General features: G+C 39.6%; 1 protein-coding gene across 2 annotated transcripts in view; it reads right to left on the bottom strand.

Annotated features, from left to right (window-relative positions):
- GLS (glutaminase) overlaps positions 1–18,906 on the bottom strand; it is a gene marked incomplete at its 5' end in the record, with an annotated part of 68,708 nt that extends 49,802 nt beyond the window's left edge. For both annotated transcript variants that reach the window (XM_081095412.1, XM_081095413.1), the window contains 5 exons: positions 2,371–2,450; positions 3,154–3,283; positions 7,743–7,864; positions 8,206–8,302; positions 18,497–18,906. In XM_081095412.1, coding sequence (XP_080951538.1) covers positions 2,371–2,450; positions 3,154–3,283; positions 7,743–7,864; positions 8,206–8,302; positions 18,497–18,906 — 839 coding nt within the window. The remainder of the gene's footprint in view (positions 1–2,370; positions 2,451–3,153; positions 3,284–7,742; positions 7,865–8,205; positions 8,303–18,496) is intronic.
- Between the last annotated feature and the right edge of the window lie 1,658 nt (positions 18,907–20,564).

The following is a 20,564-nucleotide window of genomic DNA, read 5'->3' as shown; positions in this document are numbered from 1 at the left end:
TAATTCAACCACAAATTTACCTACATATTAAAAAATAAATGTAAGTATGTTTATTTTAAGAGGAATAGTGCAAATAAAGCCAAGCCTTAAAAGTACTTGGGTAATAAAATAATTCCAAATTAGATAATTAAATAACGTAAATTTTTCCTCAGGGCAAGCGGGTACAGCCCTCCTTATTCCAACCTGTACTCAATCATATAAAATCACTTAGCCCTTTTAGAAATTAGTCACCTTGTGTTTTTTTTACTCATAGCCGTAATCACAGCTAAACCATGGTTAATTTTTAAATGGAGCACAATTTAGATTCAATACCATTCTATGAGACACTATCAATAAATGCTTCATCTTGTCAACCATATCTACTTACAATTCCAGCACCATTATATATGGCATCCAGTATAGCTAGCACTAATAGTTATCATTTATCACCATGTAGATAAAAACAGAACAAAAACTTCATATATTACCAAACTGGGATGCACATGAAGTAGAGAATAGGTTTAAAAATAGAAAAATCCTTACTGACGCCATTATAATGTAAACTTAACACATTTCGTACCGCTCAGGAGTTTTCTCGTGTTTCGTGCGCCGTCTGTTAAGGACCGCTCACGAGTGTTCTCGTTTTTCACGCCCATGGAAAAAGGAGCGAATCTAGATACTTATGTAAATTTTGTTTGGTCCCTCTTCATAGAGGAAAATGTTTTACGCTGTACCATACGTTAAAAAAAGTACTAGGAACTTTGTTTAATTGTTTTTGTAAATAAAAATGTTATAATTATTGAAAAACAACACCTAAAGTGCATTATGAGGATTTAAATAACGTGCAGTTTGCCCAAAAACGTGCGGTCCCTGGCGTATGTCTTAGAGATTTCTATGTGGTACACAATGTGTTAAGAACAGAGAGATATTTGCATTATATTTGACTAGAGGCCAGTGCATGAATTCGTACACAGGTGGTGTCCCTAGGCCTGGCTGGCGATCAAGGCTTACAGGGGCCATCCGGCCTGGGGGAGAGATCGCGGGAGGTTAGCCAGTCACAGAACGTTGGCTGTGGGAGTGCACTGATTACCAGGGGGCAGCTCCTCCCTTGAGCATCTGATGCCTGGTGGTCAGTGCACATTACAGTGACCAGTCGAAATGGTTCCTTAGGCTTTTACATATATAGATTCCGGTCAAGGGCACATACTATGGTCGCAGGCTCACAAGCAGAAGGCAACCAATAGATGTGTCTCTCTCACATGGACGTCTCTCTTTCTCCCTTCCTCCCTCCCCCTCCCTCTCCCTGCCTTCCACTCTCTCTCACTAAAAAAAAAAAAAAAAAAAGGAAAAGAAAAAAAACTATGGAAAAATATCCTTGGGTGAGGATAAATAAAAACAAAAACAGTCCAAAGTTGTCTTTTAAAATTCTCTAGATAAGAAAACTAAACTAAAAGAATCACCTCTATACACAATGTGTAAGAGAAAAGCCATGTGCAAGCATTACATAGTAATGATTTTCTCCAAATATAAACATTTCCATTATATGATAAACCATTTCCTTACTGCCTATTGGAATGTGCTCTATCAGGGTAAAGCCACATGTTTTCTGGATTTGTGTCCTTTCATGGCATTTTAGTATATTTTACAGGCCCAGATGAGGATAAAATGTTAATAGACTAGATGAACATTTAGTCAAATGCACTATAAGTTAAGAGACCTAGGTTCTAATTTCGATTCTTCCAGTATTATATGATCTCTGGGCTTGAGATTCCTTATCTCAAAAATGAATACACTAAACTGAATGTTTTTTTATTATAAATACTTGAGGAAAATAAGAAGAAATAATGAAAAGATTAGAATAAAGGCACTTCATATCAGAATTTAACAAATGGGGAATGAAAGCTTTAATTGGACATTTTCTTAGAAATAACCTAAAATTATAAGGCTAAATGACCTGTTAGTTTTCACAAAACCTAGGATAAATTACATCTATGCTATAAATAAAGTTGTATACACTTAGGTGTTGCATATCTTATTTTATGTTATATTTTAATTTAAAAAATAATTACCTTGGGTGATACCTCTGAGCTAAGTCCTTAAATAAAAAAAAGTTTTTTCTTTTTAAATGACAAAAAAAAAATATTGCAGACTTCATCCATTTTTCCAAGGGCCTCTCCTTAATTCACTGGTTTTTAAAATCAAATCATTCTCTTTGAAGTAACCTCCCATCAGTATCCTTTCTATAACTGTGCTAGACCCTTGTCTGTCAGTGCCTGTAGTGTAAGCATTTCCCAAAGACAACTTTCATAAACTTCATGAAATCCTACATGTTTTGCAACTGACCTCATACTTCACAAATGACTGGTTTTCATGGATTTGAAATAAACTTACCTCTGTCCATCTACTGTACAAACCGATACACCCCACAAATCAGGACTGAACTTGGCTAGTTGAGGAATATAGTCTGCAACCTAATCAAAATATTAGAAATTAACAGATTTAATACAAGAAAATAATACTTTCGTCTACCAAAAATTTTATCTCAATTTAGTTTCCACCAATGAATACTTATTTTATAGCACTTGGTGGCTTTGTAGTCTTTTATGACAATATTCATAATAACTAAGGGCACAACAGATTTGAGAATTATAGGTGAAATCTGTCTCCACCATCCTGTTCTCCAAAGCACTCTCTCTTCCTAGGAAAGAACAGAGTCTAAAAGAGGAATCAGAATTTGAGTATGTTTAATAAGGGAAAGAAATAGAGAATTTCTTTAATCCGGGTCATATCAGTAGGGTTTCATTGTCTAAAATCTTTCAATATGGAGAAGAAATAAATTAAATAACCCTTAGTTTTATTTAGAGGATTTTTAAAACTAAAAATATTTAATGTTTGAGAATATCATATCTGCAGAAATTCCCAGTAAAGTTATTTTGTTAGAGATTTAAAGCCATCTCAATCATTTGAAAATCAAGAGTTTGTAAACTTGTTAGCCAAAATAACAAACTCAAATATTTAAAATGCTAAAAGTACTTTATCCAATGGCTTCATTTAACTTAAATTTCTTAATTAGCAAAACATAAGAAAACTACACAATTTTACTCTCTATACCTCAAGTTGAGTTGAATTTATTAAGTGATTGGTTTAGGAAAATATTCACATTAAAAATGTTACCTTTCCTCCAGACTGCTTTTTAGCGCTTTCATACAACTCATCGATATGAGAAGTAAAAGACATAAAGTCAGGAATGACAAACTTCCTTCGAAAGGCTTGCGTCAACAAAACAATGTTGCTCTGAACACATCTGTGGAATGTGAGAAAAAAATTAGTCGACTGAATGCCCTTCAAATATGAGTACTTGGTAATAACATTAGGAGAATATTTAAACAATAGAGAAATTAATCATTTTATACAACAAACTAAATTCTAGAAATAATATTCTTTCTACAGTTTCTTTCCTTTAAGCAGCCTTTCATGTAGTTGCTTATAATCTGTTGAACAAGTTAACAAAATAAATTAGATTGCCAAAAAAAATATATCAAAGATTAAAACAGAATATTCCATCAGGTTAAGTATCAAGAACATCTAAAAACAAGTTTTTAGCCCTGGCCAGTGTGGCGCAGTTGGTTGGGCATTATCTCAGGCACCAGAGCTGGGGGTGCCTGGCTGCAGGCTCAGTCTCTGGTGGGGGGCATGCATCAGCCAGCTAATTGGTGTTTCGCTCTCACATCCACGTTCTCTCTCTCCACCTCTCTCTAAAAATGAATAAAACGATTTTAAACATGGCATTTAGGTAACAAAAATTAAACTTTAATCTTAGTTCCTATAAAAGTATTACTAGTATTTCCAAAAAGCTGAAGTTTGTGTTTTAACGTATTTTTCCTGAATTACATTTTGAAAAATTTGCATTTCTAAGCTAAAAAAAATGGAGATAAAATCAACTTTGTTTAGTCAGATTAATGTCTCTTAAATAACATTAAAATGCTTGTAAAAATAATGAATTTTAAATGAAATTATATAATGTAGTATAATTAAATTTATATTTGGATCACCAAAACAATTACATTATTCTACTCACTTTTAACTATTAATAAAAATTCAGAATATTCACTTGATCAACATAAGATTAAAACAATATAAAACAAAATAAGTTGTTTTCAGTGATAATGATGTGCCCCGGGCAGAACATAAATTAGTCCTATTTTTCCATTATTAACCTATAGATGTATAAATAATTGCTACTCCAGAGATAACAAGTATTTGCTTCAGTAAATTTGATGAATTTTTTTGATACCTTCTTAATGTTAATCTAAAAATTAAATTTTGGCATTCATTTATAACAACCAATATATTTCAAATAGCAATTCAATTTGTACATAAGAGTTGCAAGACATATACTGAGTACATTACTCTGCAGAAAAGTTAAGACAATTCCTGATCTTAAATCGCTGTATCTGCATCAAAACAAATACACATCCTTATTTTTAAGAAATTATGCATGAGAAAATGAGAACTGCCAAACAAATTTAAATTATTAACCTACTACCAACTACTTAACTATTTAAAATTATCAGCACTTTTAAAAGGCTTTATAATTAACGAAATTGTACAGTCAGTAAAGTAGGAATTTTTTTTTTCTTTATAAGAAAGTGCTGGTAAAGCAATGGTAGCAGGCTTAACTGGTGAATTCTGTGGCCAACAGAAGCAATTTTAAACTCAGAAGTGTGCCTAATTGTGTACGGATGAGATTCCAAATAGCAAATATTTTCTTGGGAGTTATTTTAATATAGATGGAATGAATCTATAATTAGAAGTCATAAAACATGAACTCTGAGGAGGAAGTCCTTATGTATTTCAGCAGGTCACATCTTTCTCATGCTTTGTTCAGTCTTCTCATCTGCAAACTGGGAATAATAATCACTTTTCTTTCCTTCTTAAGTGTTTATTATTAACAACTGTAATGTATGTCAATATTTTACAAAAGTAAAATAACCCTGTTTTTAAAGAAAATTAAAACATTATACAAATGCAAAGATTACCATTCATTTTCCCCCAAAAGAGAAAAGACCAAAAATTGTGATTACACATAAAATTCTAATACTCATATGGTTAAAAATGCATGAATAAATATGGCATTCGTTTTCCACATAAACTTCCTACTTCTATTAATTTTAAGGTTATTAGCATTAAAAATAATTGACTAACAGGCAGTCTCCAACTTTCAAATAGATTATGCTCCAAACAATATGCTCAGAATTCATTTTCCCATTTTTTAAAAAAATGTCAGCCTGCCGTAGCCGGTTTGGCTCAGTGGATAGAGCGTCAGCCTGCGGACTGAAGGGTCTCAGGTTCGATTCTGGTCAAGGGCATGTACCTTAGTTGCGGGCACATCCCCGGGGGGGGGGCAGGAGACGGCTGATCGATGTTTCTCTCTCATCGATGTTTCTAACTCTCTACCTCTCTCCCTTCCTCTCTGTAAAAAAATCAATAAAATATATTAAAAAAAAAAAGTCAGCCTGCCAGCACAGCTCAGTGATTGAGCACTGTCCTATAAATCAGGAGATCACGGTTTGAATCCCAGTCAGGGCACATGTCTGGGTTTCAGGCTTAATCCCCAGGGTGGAGTGTGCAGTAGGCAGATCGATGACTCTCACATCACTGATGTTTCTCTCTCTCTCCTTCTCCATTCTTCTCTGAAATCAATTTTTTAAAAAGTCATAAATAGGTGCTTCTCAGATTATCCTCAAAGGCTTAATATACTAACCAAAAATGTATTTTCATTGAAATTATTTTCAATAAAATCTTTATTTTTCTGGGGAAATGAATTCCACTATACCATCTCATTCCCACCTGCATGGAGGTGAAATAGTTTTATTTCTGGCAACACTAACTAGAAAACTTATTTTGAAAAGATTAATTTTCAGCACTTTTAAATCAACTCATTCTAGGGCAACGGTTCTCAACCTGTGGGTCGCAACCCCTTTAGCAGTTGAACGACCCTTTCACAGGGGTTGTCTAAGACCATCCTGCCTATCAGATATTTACATTACGATTCATCACAGTAGCAACATTACAGTTATGAAGTAGCAAGGAAAATAATTTTATGGTTGGGTGACATGAGGAACTGTATTTAAAGGGCCAGAAGGTTGAGAACCACTGTTCTAGGGCTTGAAAGATCAACCCTTATGCCTACAGATTTAAGGCTTTTCTGCCTGCTTACATACTAGTACACATTTGTCCCATTGGGAACTGCCTGTATTACAATAATCAATTTTATTAAATGACTGGATTAGTGTTTAAAATAATGGTGGTTGCTTTTTATATAATTATGGGTAGGAAATTTTATAATTATGTTTCCTAGATTTATAATCAATGTACTTAAATTACTTTTAATTTCAGATTAAAGCATAGCAACATGTTTATTGAGCACAAAAAAATTTAAACAGTACTAAAGTGTGAATTGCTGCTTTCACTTAAAATTTCAAGGCATATTCTCATTGCTATTATCAACAGGTCTACCTACCATCTCTCTGACAACTTCATTCTCAGATATGCCGAAGTAACTCCATAATCAAAGGTGAGAGCTTATGAACGCTAACAACAAAACAATCCTTACTGCAAAGGTATAGCTAATCAGAAATTACCTCCTTCTCTCCACAAAGAAACAGGTTTTGAAAACTCGAAATTCCTAACACCAATTCCAATACGGACCTTAAAGTCTAGGCTTTACTAGGTCAGCTGGATTAACAGAATCATGAACCTCGTGGTGAAAGATAATCCCAAACTGTCAGCAACGCTTTACAGCATGCCAGGAAACTCTGAAGGATCTCAGTTAAAAATTCTTACACCTTTAGATAACTTAAAACTCTAGGATATTCCCAGGCGATATCTAGAACAAATCATCCAATCCCCATAAGAAAATAAAAGATAAATACATATAGACATACATATACATTTTCAAGGTCGACACTGGAATTCTTTGGGATCTATTTCAACCTAAACCTATGGTCTGAAAAAAAGCCATCTTACAGTAGTGTTGACAAGTTTATACTACTTTCCACTTTATTTGTTTAAAATATCATTTACCTCTTTGGGACCCATTACAACCATGCTGTCCATTAAATCATTAAGTAACCAGTCTAGCAGGAACACATTAATGAAGATAAGTAATAAATAGATATGTATAGGGAAGCAAAAAATATTCTCAATCTACCAAATGGAGACATTAATCTCCAAAGTTATCTTTAGTTTCTAAATATGTGAGGAAAATGAAAACAGATAAAAGCCTATGTATGAATACATCTAAAGAGAGGAAAGGAACAGAGAAGAACTGTAAGCCTTAGGAATACTGGCTGTCTGAAGCCTTCTCATTTCATGATGTCCTCTAAGTCACCTTGTGAGAAGAAAGCAGAGACCCTGCTGAGACAGCCTAAGACAATCGGAGGGAGTGGAGATCAATGGAAGCCATGGCAGGACCAAGAGGAGGCTCTCTGTAAAGTGAATGTGATCCCCAGGTGCGACCCATTGGAAGCATCCATGGCTACATTTCTTTAGATCAGTTTCAAAGAAAATATACAATAGCCCCAATGTCTTAAGAAACCTTAATGTGCACCAAGTTTTTCAAACAATTGATGTTTATAAATCCCTCCTTTTTGTTTCAATTACACAGGAAGCATTGGCCTTAAATGATGCAATTTTGTTATAAAATAAAAATGACCATATAGCACAGCAATCACCATTAAATGTTTGGCAGAAATTTTTACTTTTTAAAAAGATCTTTGTCTAGCATGACACCATCTGATGTTGTTTGAAGAGTTAATCTTAACATATCCATACACTCTTTCAACCTGGGGTCAGATGTTCGCAATCCTGTAGATTTGAGTGCCTGTTTTTAAAAAAATAAGAGTGTGTAAATAAATAGTGCAAATAATGTATATGCTTATTCCAATACAAGTTTTTATTTCTGTACATAAACACTTCTACCCAGGACCTGAATATATAGTATATGGCATTTTAGTGTCACTACTACACACTTTCTGGATAAGTTTCTCATTCTTTTTCTTTCACTGATTACCTTGAAATGAGCATAATGAAAATTTGAAAACATGAGAAAGTGTCAGTCAGAATCTACCTATCAAATGACCTTTAAGATTACATTTCAGTATTTCTGTATTACTGATTCAGTACTGCTGATTTTTAAAGTTTTAGAAAAGTATAAAAACTTACTGTGATAAATTTATGAACAGGTATTTTCTCTTGTCCTTCTGCAATTGTGTAGAACAGCAAATCTTCCAAGCTAGGTAACAGACCCTGTTTTATTTTACTAAAGGGGAAAAAAGAAGAAAAAATTAATCATGTGAACATTCTAGTGAATTTAAGCTACAGCCATTATTAAATATTCATTGACCCAGGCTGAACTGATCTACTCAAGACAGCATTAAGTACCGATTTATCAAAATTAAACCAGTATTACTGAATCTACACTGAAAAACAAGTAAATTACGATTCATTCTTAAATACAGATATTTTTTAATACCAGGTTTTAAAACCTTGATGACCATTCCTAGTTGTGCTAATGCCTAACCATCTGTTATAGTGTACTCTCCTGCACAATCTAATACAACCACCCAATATTAATTAGAGCTCAGCAAATGTTCAGGCAAGTGTCAAAATGTTGCTCTTTTTTAAAAAAAATTATGACTATATTTACATATCTATAATAATAAAAGCGTAATATGCTAATTAGACTGGGCAACCTTCCGAGGAAGCCGGAGCTGCAAGGGGAAGCCCGGGTCCTGAGTGCCAGAGGGAAGCCGATGCCGGCAGCCAAGGGAAGGAAGGCCTACTCTTGCATGAATTTCGTGCATCAGGGCCTCTAGTTATTCAAATATTTAACCTGATTGTAAAATTTAAGGGAGACAGAAATTATGTATTGGATAGGAAAGGTTAGCACAGAAGTTCTTGAATCCTGGCTATAATACTTAAACTGCGTTACCTGTCTGTGATTCTGTTTCCTCATCTGAGAAAAGGCGATCTCACAGGGTTATTGGTACAACGACAACTTTCAAAGGAAAATCCTATAATTACTTTTGTAAAATAAACTATCACACAGCATAAGTATGTTTAAAATTGTGTTTTTATACTGTTGAAAGGAGCTTTTCGTGCTGGCTGATATGGCTCAGTTGGTTGAGCATCTTTCCAGGGCACACTGCCAGGGTTATGGGCTCCATCCTCCAGTAGGGGGCCACTTGATGGTTCTCTCTCATCGATGTTTCTGCTCCCTCTCTCTCCAAAACCAATAAAAACATATTAAAAAAAAAAACTTTTCTCATTGTCCAAATATGTCCTGATAATAAGACCACATGTATTTATGTATTTAGTTATTACTTAATATAATTATTTCCCTATTATTAGTGATCCATATATTTCTACCTTAAAAAAACAAGAGAATATGGAGTTGGTCCACAGAGCATATACATTTATACATGGCAACTATAAAGTTTATCCTAAAATGTTAAAGTTGATTTTAATATAATTTATAGTTGTGTTCAAAGATGTTACAACTTTAAGTTTTTAAAGTGAACCTTAAAATATATGAATTTCATGCCAATGTTAAAAAAACAAACAAAAAAACTAACACATATCCTAATTTAATGACATATCCCGGATATATAATTATTCCCTGAAACAATTTTGGCTCTTAAAGAACTTCTAAAAATGTATTTGCGATATTTTAAAAATAAAAGCTAACATTTACCAATCACTTTGTGCTATAAACTCTCAGAGCATGCATTCTACCTAATTTAATGAATGCCTCCAACAATTTTATGACAGAAGGTACTATTATTACCCAAAATACATTATGGTTCCAGGTACATAGTAGAAGCTCAATAAATTTATTATTTGTTTATAAGATAAATGACTCTATCCCCATTTGAGACGAGGAAATAGAGGCTCATACATATGAAACTTCCCATGACTGCATAGTGGCAGAGATGGGTTTCTCTTCTTCCAAACAATTAACCATTAGAGCAGTGATGACGAACCTTTTGAGCTTGGGGTGTCAGCATTTTGAAAAACCCTAACTTAACTCTGGTGCCGTGTCACATATAGAAATTTTTTGATCTTTGCAACCATAGTAAAATAAAGATTTATATTTTTGATATTTATTTTATATATTTAAATGCCATTTAACAAAGAAATATCAACCAAAAAAATGAGTTCGCGTGTCATAGGTTCGCCATCACTGTACTAGAGTATACTGACTACCAAACTTACTAGCTAGTTATTAGTTATTACTTTTAAAGGTACAATGTTTTTTGGTCTTACCCTGATCTAAAACCATTAAACAGTGTTCAACAATACTAGTGATTTAATATTTAAAGGAAAATTGAGCCAGCTGTCAAAAAAGTCAGTGAAAAATAACATACTGATTATTTACAGAAAATGGTTTGTCAAATAAATGACAGTGGTAGTTTCAAAAAAAACTGCAGAATAAGCTTTCTATGTATTTATCACACCAGTAAATGGTATTTGCTTTCACTAAAAGCTACATAACTAACATAAAATAGGAATACACTTCTTACCTTATGGTATCATAGTGCAAAAAAATTAGTGACCATGTTATTGCCTAGCAAAAGTAAATTGTTACTTGCTTTTGGACAAGGGACTAAGTTTTATCCATAGGAGAGTGATTTAAGTCATCTCTAAAAAATATTCTCACAAAATAAATGGTCAAAATTAATAAAAACAAAATAAAAATTAGTTTATGACACTCAGAAACTACAATAGGATGGATATACACAGATTAATAAATCCAAAGAAAAATCTGTCTCATGCCTTTTTATTCTCCCCCTCACTACCTATGTAGGCCTTTAAAAGCTTAGACTCTGATCAAAGACCAAGTGAGCTTCAACAATCTGGTGAGCAAACCAATGTACAGATTCTCCCCAAACTTTCAACCAGGTAGAAATTACTACAAATATCTTTCTTGTCCCTTTTTTCTCCCCAAATTGAATATGGCTTTGTAGCAACACTTCACAATAACATATTTTGCTATTAAAATTCAAAAGCTAAAAATGTAGTTTTCAGTAACTTATATAATAACTAGAAAATCCTTGAGAAGTCTTGTAAGTTTTAATGACAAAAAAAGATTATAGCAGGCTTTCAAACGATCGCATCAAGTAAACCCGAGTGACTCCTCCAAATACCCTAGGGAAAAACATAAAATTGCATGACACTCAGAAACTAAAATAGGATATACATAGATTAATAAATCCAAAGAGAAACCCGTTTCATACCTTTTTATTTTTCCTTTTACTCTCCCTCACTCCCTTTCTAATTTCTGCCTTTAAGATCCATTCACCATCACTTTGTTCCTTCTTTTCCCCATTCCTTCCCCTACTTTACCCTCACAAAATACCTGCCTAAAATAACAAATGATTTTTGTTAAAAAGTGAAGAAACTCCCAAGTATTTAACTGCCACCCATGACATGTAGTGTTATTAATTGCTGCTTACAACCTAAGGGAAACAGAACACGTACATAAGGAGGAATTATAATAAAGAAACTATGGGATCCAATCACTGAAAAGTACTTCACTGTGGACTAATAAGGTCAAGCTTTTTTAGAAGATGTGGAATTTGAGCTACACTTGCAAGATGGGTAGGAGCTGGAAACATGACAACAAATGGGAATTTCAGGCAAAGGAAACAGAATCACCAAAGCGATGAAGGTAAGCATTCACTGGGTGTTTATAAAGAACAGTAAACAAATAGAGCATAGGACTTACGAATTAAGGTGCCTGTCGCTACCTGTGTGTCCATTAAAATGCCCAGTTTTCAGGGTTAGAAGAAATCTATTTTAAGTCAACTTATAAATGAGGAACTCTGCCCCAAGTGATCTTTTTTAATTTTAAAATTTTTTTACTGACTGATTTGAGAGAGAGGACAGTTGGTGAAGCACTGTCCCATACATCAAAGAAGGTTGTGGGTTTGTTTAATCCCGGGTTGGGGCATGTATGGGAGGCAACTGATGAATGTTCCTCTCTCTCCACCTTCCTCTCTCTCTAAAAATAAAAACATATCCTTGGGTGAGAATAAAAAATAAAAAATATAAATATGTAATAGATTTTTTTTGAAGGACTTTCTGTTCTTTTATCTTAAAACCCTTAAACAGTAATGCAAGCTGGGTAAAACTGTCCTCAATTAACAGATAAAGACAGTCTCAAATTCAAGCAGCATGTCCAACATCACACACTCAAGTGGTCCGACCAGAATTAGTCCTACAAAGCCGGTCCTGGGTTCCCAGCCCCAGATTCTACTTGCTGTGTGTGGACAAACATGGGGCCTCACACGAAGCCGGAGAGGCTCAGGGGAGGTGCACGGTGGGCCTCACAAATCCAGAGACGTGACCATGTGGGGTGGCTAACTAAAAGCAGGCCGTGGTGGGTAGCTACCCTACGCCTACAGCTTCCTTGACAAAAATCAGTTTTACCCTTGAACATGTTACATGATTAAATTTTTGTTCTGTTTTATTGAAACTGCATCCTGTACAAAGTGAGGATGAGATTAAATTAAATTAGGGCTGCTGTTCTGATTGGACTTCATTGACATGTATTCAAGAGCAAGCCAAAGAAAGAAGCACAAAAGCCAGCTTTACATGAGGAAATAACCAGGCTGTTCATATCAGCTGATGGCCACTTGTCCACACGCACAGCTTTAGAAGTCTAACAGTGGAAGGGGCACAGGGAGGGCATGTGGATGTACCATAATTCATTTAACTCCACTAATGTTGAACACAAGTTTTCCCCACATTTCTCTAATATGCATAACACTGTGCCAAAATATTAGATGATTCTTCCTATACCTCAGCTTACTTTGCTACCATAAATTCCTAAAAAGGTATGAATATATTTAAAGTTCTTCATACAGTTTAAAAACTATTCTTCAGAAAGTCTGTACTCTTTCAATAACTCCCACCAGGAAGAATCTACTTCTGTCACTCAAAATAACCTCAGCAACATGACAACTTTAAAATTTTCTTTGGCCTGCATCAGAAATTAGTATGCAAAAAAAATTCCTAAATCCTGAAGGCTATCAACTTTTTGTTCATTATGCAATATCAATAGTTCTGATTTAAAATTAGTGTTTTCACGATGAACAATTCTTTAGTAAGCAATAATGTTACATACCAACCAGAGATACTTCCCAAAGGAAGCCAAGACTTACATTAACATTTTGCTTCTACCACACTGTAGGTGGTCAGAAAAATCACAAGTGCAGTGATGACTCATATGCACTGTTTCATAACCAAAGCAATTTTATGCCTTAGTAGATTCCAGGATAAAAATCATACTAACAGTCTCTCTACCTATAAACTATTTACCTCACATAGAGATATCAATTATTAGTAACTATTTTTGTAAATATGTAACTTCATTAGGCTTAAGAATTCCTCTTTTTTTTAAAAAAGTAGATTTTCATTGATTTTAGAGAGAGGGAGAGAGAGAGAGAAAAACATCAATGATGAGAGAATCATTGATTAGCTGCCTCCTGCACGCCCCACACTGAGGATCCAGTACGTAACCCAGGTATGTGCCCCAACCAGGAACCAAACCTCGACCTCCTAGTTCATAGGCTCAACCACTGAGCCATGCTGACTGGGTAAGCATTCCTCTTAATAGCAAATGATGTAAAGGGTGAAAAGGCACAGACCAGGGTCATTGGGGGAAAAGGGACATCTATAATATTTTCAACAATAAAGATAAATTTTTTAAAAATGATAGGCAACTCCTTTGTTTATATAGGATTTAAAGATTGAGCTCCTTAAAGAATGCAAATTCTACAAATTAGACTTGCAGTTTCTACAGACATACTTTTCCTTTACCTCAATACAAGAAGGAAGTAGTGCAGCTTTTTACTGGTTTCAAATAATTTTGTAAATCTCAAAGTAACCCACAAATACCTGCAACAAATTTCTCTTCAAGGTGACCTCTATCTTTTCCAGACTAAAATAATGCCCTACTCCCCAATTACTTTCCCTACATACTACCTCACATGCAAAAAAAGATTAAATTCGATTTGGTAGTCCTATCCTGAATTACTTGATTCTGAAGTACACAGACTTCTTTGTAAAACAGTAAAGCCTGGAAACTAGAAGTTAAAACTCAAGGAGACTACATTCCAGGACCTAATTCATGCTCTATCAGTGAACTTCACCTAAACATTAATTAGTAACATGTAGTTTGTTAATTACAGATTGTGTACTAATATATCCATGGCTAACTAGATGTGTGGTTTAATGTAAACATTAGGCAGCAAAAAATGTTATGTTATGATGCTATTAAAACAAAATTTAAACTCACTGATAACCAGTAAAAATTTGTAGTAGAGTAAATCACAAACAAAATGACTGAGGTTCAGTGAAAAAATTAACTATTTTATCTCAAAATTAACTGTACTGTTCCAATTTAATTTTAGCTTGTGAAATGAAAATATGTTCACTTTTACAATAAAAGCAAATAATTAAATGATCATAACAAAATTTGTCATCTGTGTCAATAGAGGGTTTTTTTAAATTCCAAAATATATTATCTATATCTGCCAAATACCATGGCAACTTTATTATCAGTACTGTTCTATAGACCTAACTCAGTTTGTTGAAATGCATAAGTATTTAACCTTACTTCAAAATTCAATTCTCAATAGAATATAATGATTCTATGGCCTTTGCTTTCCATTTATTAAGAATATGAACTTCCAGCCTGGCTGGTGTGGCTCAATGGTTGGGCTGCTACCTATAAACCAGGAGATCTCTGATTCTGGTCAGGGCACAGGTCCAGAATGCGGGCTCCATCCCCAGTAGGGGGCGTGCAGCAGACAGCCCATCAATGGCTCTCTCTCATCATTGATGTTTCTTTCTCTCTGAAATCAATAAAAACATAATTTTTTTAAAAAAATATGAATTTCCAAAACAAGATCACAGTATCTGAAGATAGAGGAAATCACTCTCACTTTTAATAAAGTGTTTTTAATTATTCTAATCGTAAAAATATTTTTGAAGTGCCATGATTTTGTATAGATAAGCAAACGTGCAATTATTGCACATGGGTATGCAATTTTTAACAGATACTACCAAACTGCCTCCTAAATAGCTGAACTAATTTAATTTATACTTCTACCAGCAACATAAGAGTTCCCATTTCCCACACCCTTGGCATCACTTGATTTAACTTAACAAAAGTCTGCCAATCTGATAGAGTAAAAATGATCTCACTGGCATTTTAATGGAATACTTTCAATATTGCACTCTGTCTGAATTACCTATTTTCTAAAGAGCATACTTGTAGTGGTATTTTCCCAACCTGGTCCTTCCGTTATATCTCTTTTCCTTTCTAATTAAATAAGAAATTGCTCAACAAAAAGTAACTTAAAATGCCCTGTTCTCACCTGCAAAACCTTCCCAGGGACCTAGAATATACACACTTCTAGGCTTTATAGACATGAAGCATGGCATGCTTGACAGAGACGAAACACTGTGATAAAAATGACCATGTTGGACAAGCATTGCTATAAAGGTTAATGAGGAATCTTTAATGCTATAGCATGCTCTGTGACTTTTATATAATACTCCAGTCCATATTGGTTTTCTGAAAGGACAGTGATTTTTTGAAATTAAAAGTCTATAATTAGTCTCGAAACAGTATGCAAAATAGGTTGAAATGAGACCAAAGAGTGGATATGAGGATATAGATTTTAAATTTGAAGTCATCAGATATGTGGAGGTAAATGTGAGAACAGAGCTTGGAGGAGAGATGATATTACCTACACAAAGATGAGAGTCAAAGCCGAGAAAAGGGAGATGCTCTTGAGAAGGTAGACAAATGGCAAAGCAGCAAAGGCCCCAGCCTCAGGGTTTACCCAGTGAACAGACCCAAAGAGTCAGGAAAGCAGACAGACAACTTAAAAAATGGGAGAGCCAAGCAAAGTGGTTTTCAAAATGACAGAATGACAGTCACAAAATTAAATAAGAGCACTGCGTGGAAAACTGAGCACAGATCATTTCATTTTTCCATGAGATATTTAAGAAAGTACACAGTCCTAAAATTCAAGGCCAATGTCCTTGTCAGGTTTTACAATAAACAAAGCAATTTCATTCTATTTAATGAACAGTTATGTTGTAGACAACACATGCCAAAACTGTTCTAAGTAAGCCCTTTACAAAACGTTAACTCGTTTTCACTTGGCTATTTCTTTTAATACCCCCTGTAAAACCTGGCAGGTCCTGAGTGAGGACTGGATTCCAGGTGGTTTGCGGTTGGAGGGATGACCTATGCTTTGGAAGCTGAGCACCAGTAATAACAAAATCAACTGGAAGCTTACCTCCCAGAACACAGGCAAATGGAAAGGAGGACAGCTACAATTGGAAACCAGAACATTCAGAAAATAGGATCTTTAACCAGATAAAATTTTTTTCACAATCTCAAAGCCAGTGCTCTTCACTTCATATGTAAACTGGAGACAGCTGGCGTTCACTCTTGAAATCCTTCATTGGAAAACTCTCAGGATTCTCATATTTAGGCATACCTCATTTTATTGCATTTAGCTTTATTGCCCTTCCTAGGTATTGACGGTTTTTTTGTTTGTTTTTTTACAAACTGAAGGCAAGACTCTCCACCAGCAAAAAGATTACGACTTGCTTATTACTGCAATATTTGCTTTATTACAGTGGTATGCAAGGTATGCCTGTAGTACCTGAACCAGTCTAGCCTATTACTCCAAACTTTTAATTGAGGTAAACAAGACTATCTTACTGATCACTCAAACTCCAGGGCATCTAAGCAAATAACCTTGACGGTTCCCCGGCCGAGGCTGATTTTCTTTGGAGTCTGGGGAGACTAGGACATTTATGTAGGGGTTGTCAGCATTAGCCAAAATAGGGTTTCAAAGTCATTGCCAGGGTTTCAACGTTCATCAAGGCACAGGGTTCTGGGGGAAAAAAAGGGATACTAAAGCCACTGAAGACACACACTGGAAGGCGTTTTCAGTAGAAAGCAGGTCCCATCCTATAGCCTTTAAGGACAACTTTAAATGCCAGTAATCACATTTTGCAATTCTGTGTGTGAGGACAGGTATTTAAACTAGTTACACGTCTGGTAAACCAGATCATAAAGGTATCAGATGAGGTTAACCATACCCATTCTAGTCCCTAAAAAAACATAGGAGGTGGAAATTTAACAAAAACCTAGCCTTTTAGATCTTGAAGGGATGTGAGTCATCTAACTGAAGGTGCTAAATGATGTGCCCAAGGTCCTAAGGCTGCTCTGCAGCACGTCATCATCACCACGGAATACCACAGACTTTGCCCATCATCAAGTGATTTAAAAAAAATAACATTTTTTTTTTCAGTCTGGGAAAACTTTAGCTTGGAATGTTTTAAGAAGGTGCCCGCTTCAATTACAGGAAACATGAAGCTGACCTGAGGCTGAACGTATGAAGAATCACACTTTCGATTTGACTTAAGGTTCCATGGGGCTGGAGATAATGTCGGTACAAGATCAGAAAAATAGCAGGGCATGAAGAGAACAGACAGGAGTATTTGTAACCCGCTGGGGAGACAGGGGTCGTGCCCACTTGTACTGCACAGGACAGAGTACCCAGGGCCCTGCTTCCCACGCCGTGGGAGAAAAACCAGCTTTGCGTGAAGACTAAAGGGCTGTGCGGTACAGAGGAGTTCACATCCCATCGCTGTTTGAACTCGAACTTTCCAGTGAGCGTTCTGCCGGCCGCATTTCATCTTCGAAATTCTAACCTTTGTCTCCCAAAACACCTCGCCCACCTCCCGCAGCACAACCCACAGGCCCAAGCCCGTGGTCCCCGGGGCCAACAGGTGGTCGGCACGCGCGCCCCATCCCCGCGGCCACGTGACACTCCGGCCCCTCATCTCCTCGCGGAAACCTTACTTCCGGCGCCCCAGATGGCTCCACGCAGACCGGGATGTTTCCACTCTGGAAACTGTCAGGATCCTCGGCCACGTTAGGTTTCCCAAGAGACGGAGGCAGAGACGGAAGGAGGGCAGACGGAGGACACCCGAGCCCGGAAAAGCCACGAGCCGGGGAGGCGCGGGCTCCGCTCAGCGCCCGGCCCCTGCCTGTCAGCCGGTGGGGGTGTCCGTGTGGCATCGCCCGCGAAGGGCCGGGCGGAGGAGCCCGGCGGCTGTAGACCGAGCGGGGCGCGGACACGCAGCGCCAAGGGCATCACCCGGCCCCTCGGCGGCTCCACGCGGGCGGGCGGGCGGCCGGGAAGGGAAGTGGGGGCCCGCGAAGGGGCGCGGGCGGCGACGGCTGGGGCGCGGCCGGGCCTAATCACATGGCGCAGGCGACGCAGGCCGCCGGCATCTCTTTCTTTCTCTTTCTCCAACCTCCGCTCCCATCCCGCCCCGCAGCGGGCCGCGCCCGGACGCGGGCCCCCACGCAGGGCGAGGCCGCCCCGCCCGCCCCGCCCGCGGAGACACTCACCTCTCGCCCGAGGCTGCCAGCTCCTTGCCCTCGCTGTGGCCGAACGCGTCCGTGTCCGCGGGGCCGTCCTTGGCGCCGGGCGCCGGCGGGGCCGCGGGCGGCGACGCCCCGGGCTGCGGCTCCGGCGGCTGCGGCTCCTGCGGCTGCTGCGCGCCCGCCTTGCCCAGCTCCCGCAGGATCTCGGAGGGCGAGCTGGACAGGCCCCTGGCGCCGGGCCCCGCCAGCCGGCCGCCCCCGCCCCAGCGCGGGCAGAGCCGCGCGGCGGCCGCCGGGCCCGCGGCCTCGGGCCCCCCGCCCCGGGCGCGGCGGCGGAGCGTGGCGAGAGGCTGCGCCCGCCTCAGGGCCGCGCTGGCGGCGGCGGGCGGCCTCAGGAGGTCCCGCAGCAGCGCCGACCCTCGGAGTCTCATCATGCCGCCCGCTCAGCCCGCGCCGGCTCGACGGGGAAAGATGCTCGGGGCGTGGGCGGCCGCTCTCCTCCCGGGATCGTCCTCCCGCGGGGCGGCGAGAGGACAAGCAAGGACAGGGCCCGCGACGTGGGGGTGGGTGTGGTGGCCGCTCCGCAGCCGCCGACTCCGCCGCCTCCGACTCCGCCGCCGCTGCTGCTCCCACCGGCGAGGGCTCCGCACTGAGGCTGAAGCGCAGGCGGCGGCCGGGGACATACCGCGCTCCCTCTCCGGGGGCGGGACCACGCCGCGGGCACGCCCACCTCTCCAGCTCCTATTGGCTGCGATTCCAGACCTCTCTTCTGATTGGGGGATGGAGCAGTCAAACTTCCCTCGGCGTTGGGTGCGCACCGCGGCGGGCGGCGGAGCGGCCGGAGGCGGGGAGAGGCGTGGAATGGACGCGCGAGGCGGGGAGCGGCCGGGCTTCGGGGCAGCCGCCTCCCTCTCTCCGTGCGCACCCCGCGGCCGCTCTCCTGCGGAGCCCCGGGCTCAGGGGTCGTCATGGACGCGGCGGATAAGGCTCCCGGGCTCCCTCCCGCTGCTGAGGAGACCGGGCGGGCGGCGGGACCCGGCGACGGGTAAGGGCGTGCGGCGACCTCCGAGGGCCGCGGCCCCGCGAGGGCAGCCCCCGACGAGCCTGGTCCCTCTCCCAGACGCTGGCAGTTTCCATGGCTGGCGACTGCCCAGATGTGAAGTGTTTTGGAAAAAATGAGCCTAGTCCGCTGTTGTGTGGCGCGGCCATGTGGACGGCCGGGCCGGGCGGAGGGCGAGGGGCAGTCCCAGAAGGCGGCTGCTCTCCGGGTCCCAAATGCCTTAAAAAAAAAAAAAAAAAGAATGTGCACCCAGATCTCCAAAAAGCATTAATGGGCAGCAGCTCGAGAGAAAGATGCTTTTCTGTGTTAAAGGCCGCCTCGTCCCTTCCCAATGGGAGCCCGCGAGTTCGGGTCCCCCCGGGGCGGCCTGCATCCCCGGGCCGCCTGCCCTTTTGGACCTGCGGCGGGCCGGGGTCGTGACCCCTGAGTGTCCCTCTGAGCCTGCAGTCACTCCGCTCAACGCTCTAAAACATATATTTTTAGACTTGTTTTTTTTAAGATGAACTTTTTAATATTTTTTTATTGATCTCAGAGAGGAAGGGAGAGGGAGATGGAGAAACCTCAGTGATGAGACAGCACCGTGGATCAGATGCCTCCTGCGCGCCCCCCACTGGGGATGGAGCCCGCAACTCAGGCCTGTGCCCTAGACTCCATTCGAACCCGGGACCCTTCAGTCCGCAGGCCGACGCTCTGCCCACTGAGCAACACCGGCAGGGCCAAAGATGGTTTCTTGGAACAAGTAGGTTTAAATGCATAGATTTCCCCCAAAAGGTTAGTGGGGTGATTTTTACGAAACAGAAAGGGTGTGTGTCAGGCGCGTCATGAACTGATCACCAGGTTTACCGTAGAAAGCTAATGAGTCTGATACTATTGCAGCAGATTCTTAATTAGGAGAGCTCGCCAGAACCGGTTTGGCTCAGTGGGTAGAGCGTCAGCCTGTGGACTGAAAGGTCCCAGGTTCGATTCTGGTCAAGGGCATGTACCTTGGTTGCGGGCACATCCCCAGTAGGGGGCGTGCAGGAGGCAGCTGAT

The sequence above is a fragment of the Myotis nattereri genome (genome assembly GCF_964212035.1).
Source record: "Myotis nattereri genome assembly, chromosome: 7".
Lineage (NCBI taxonomy): Eukaryota > Metazoa > Chordata > Mammalia > Chiroptera > Vespertilionidae > Myotis > Myotis nattereri.
The sequence above is the reverse complement of the archived record's forward strand: the minus strand, read 5'-3'. Positions and strand labels throughout refer to the sequence as shown.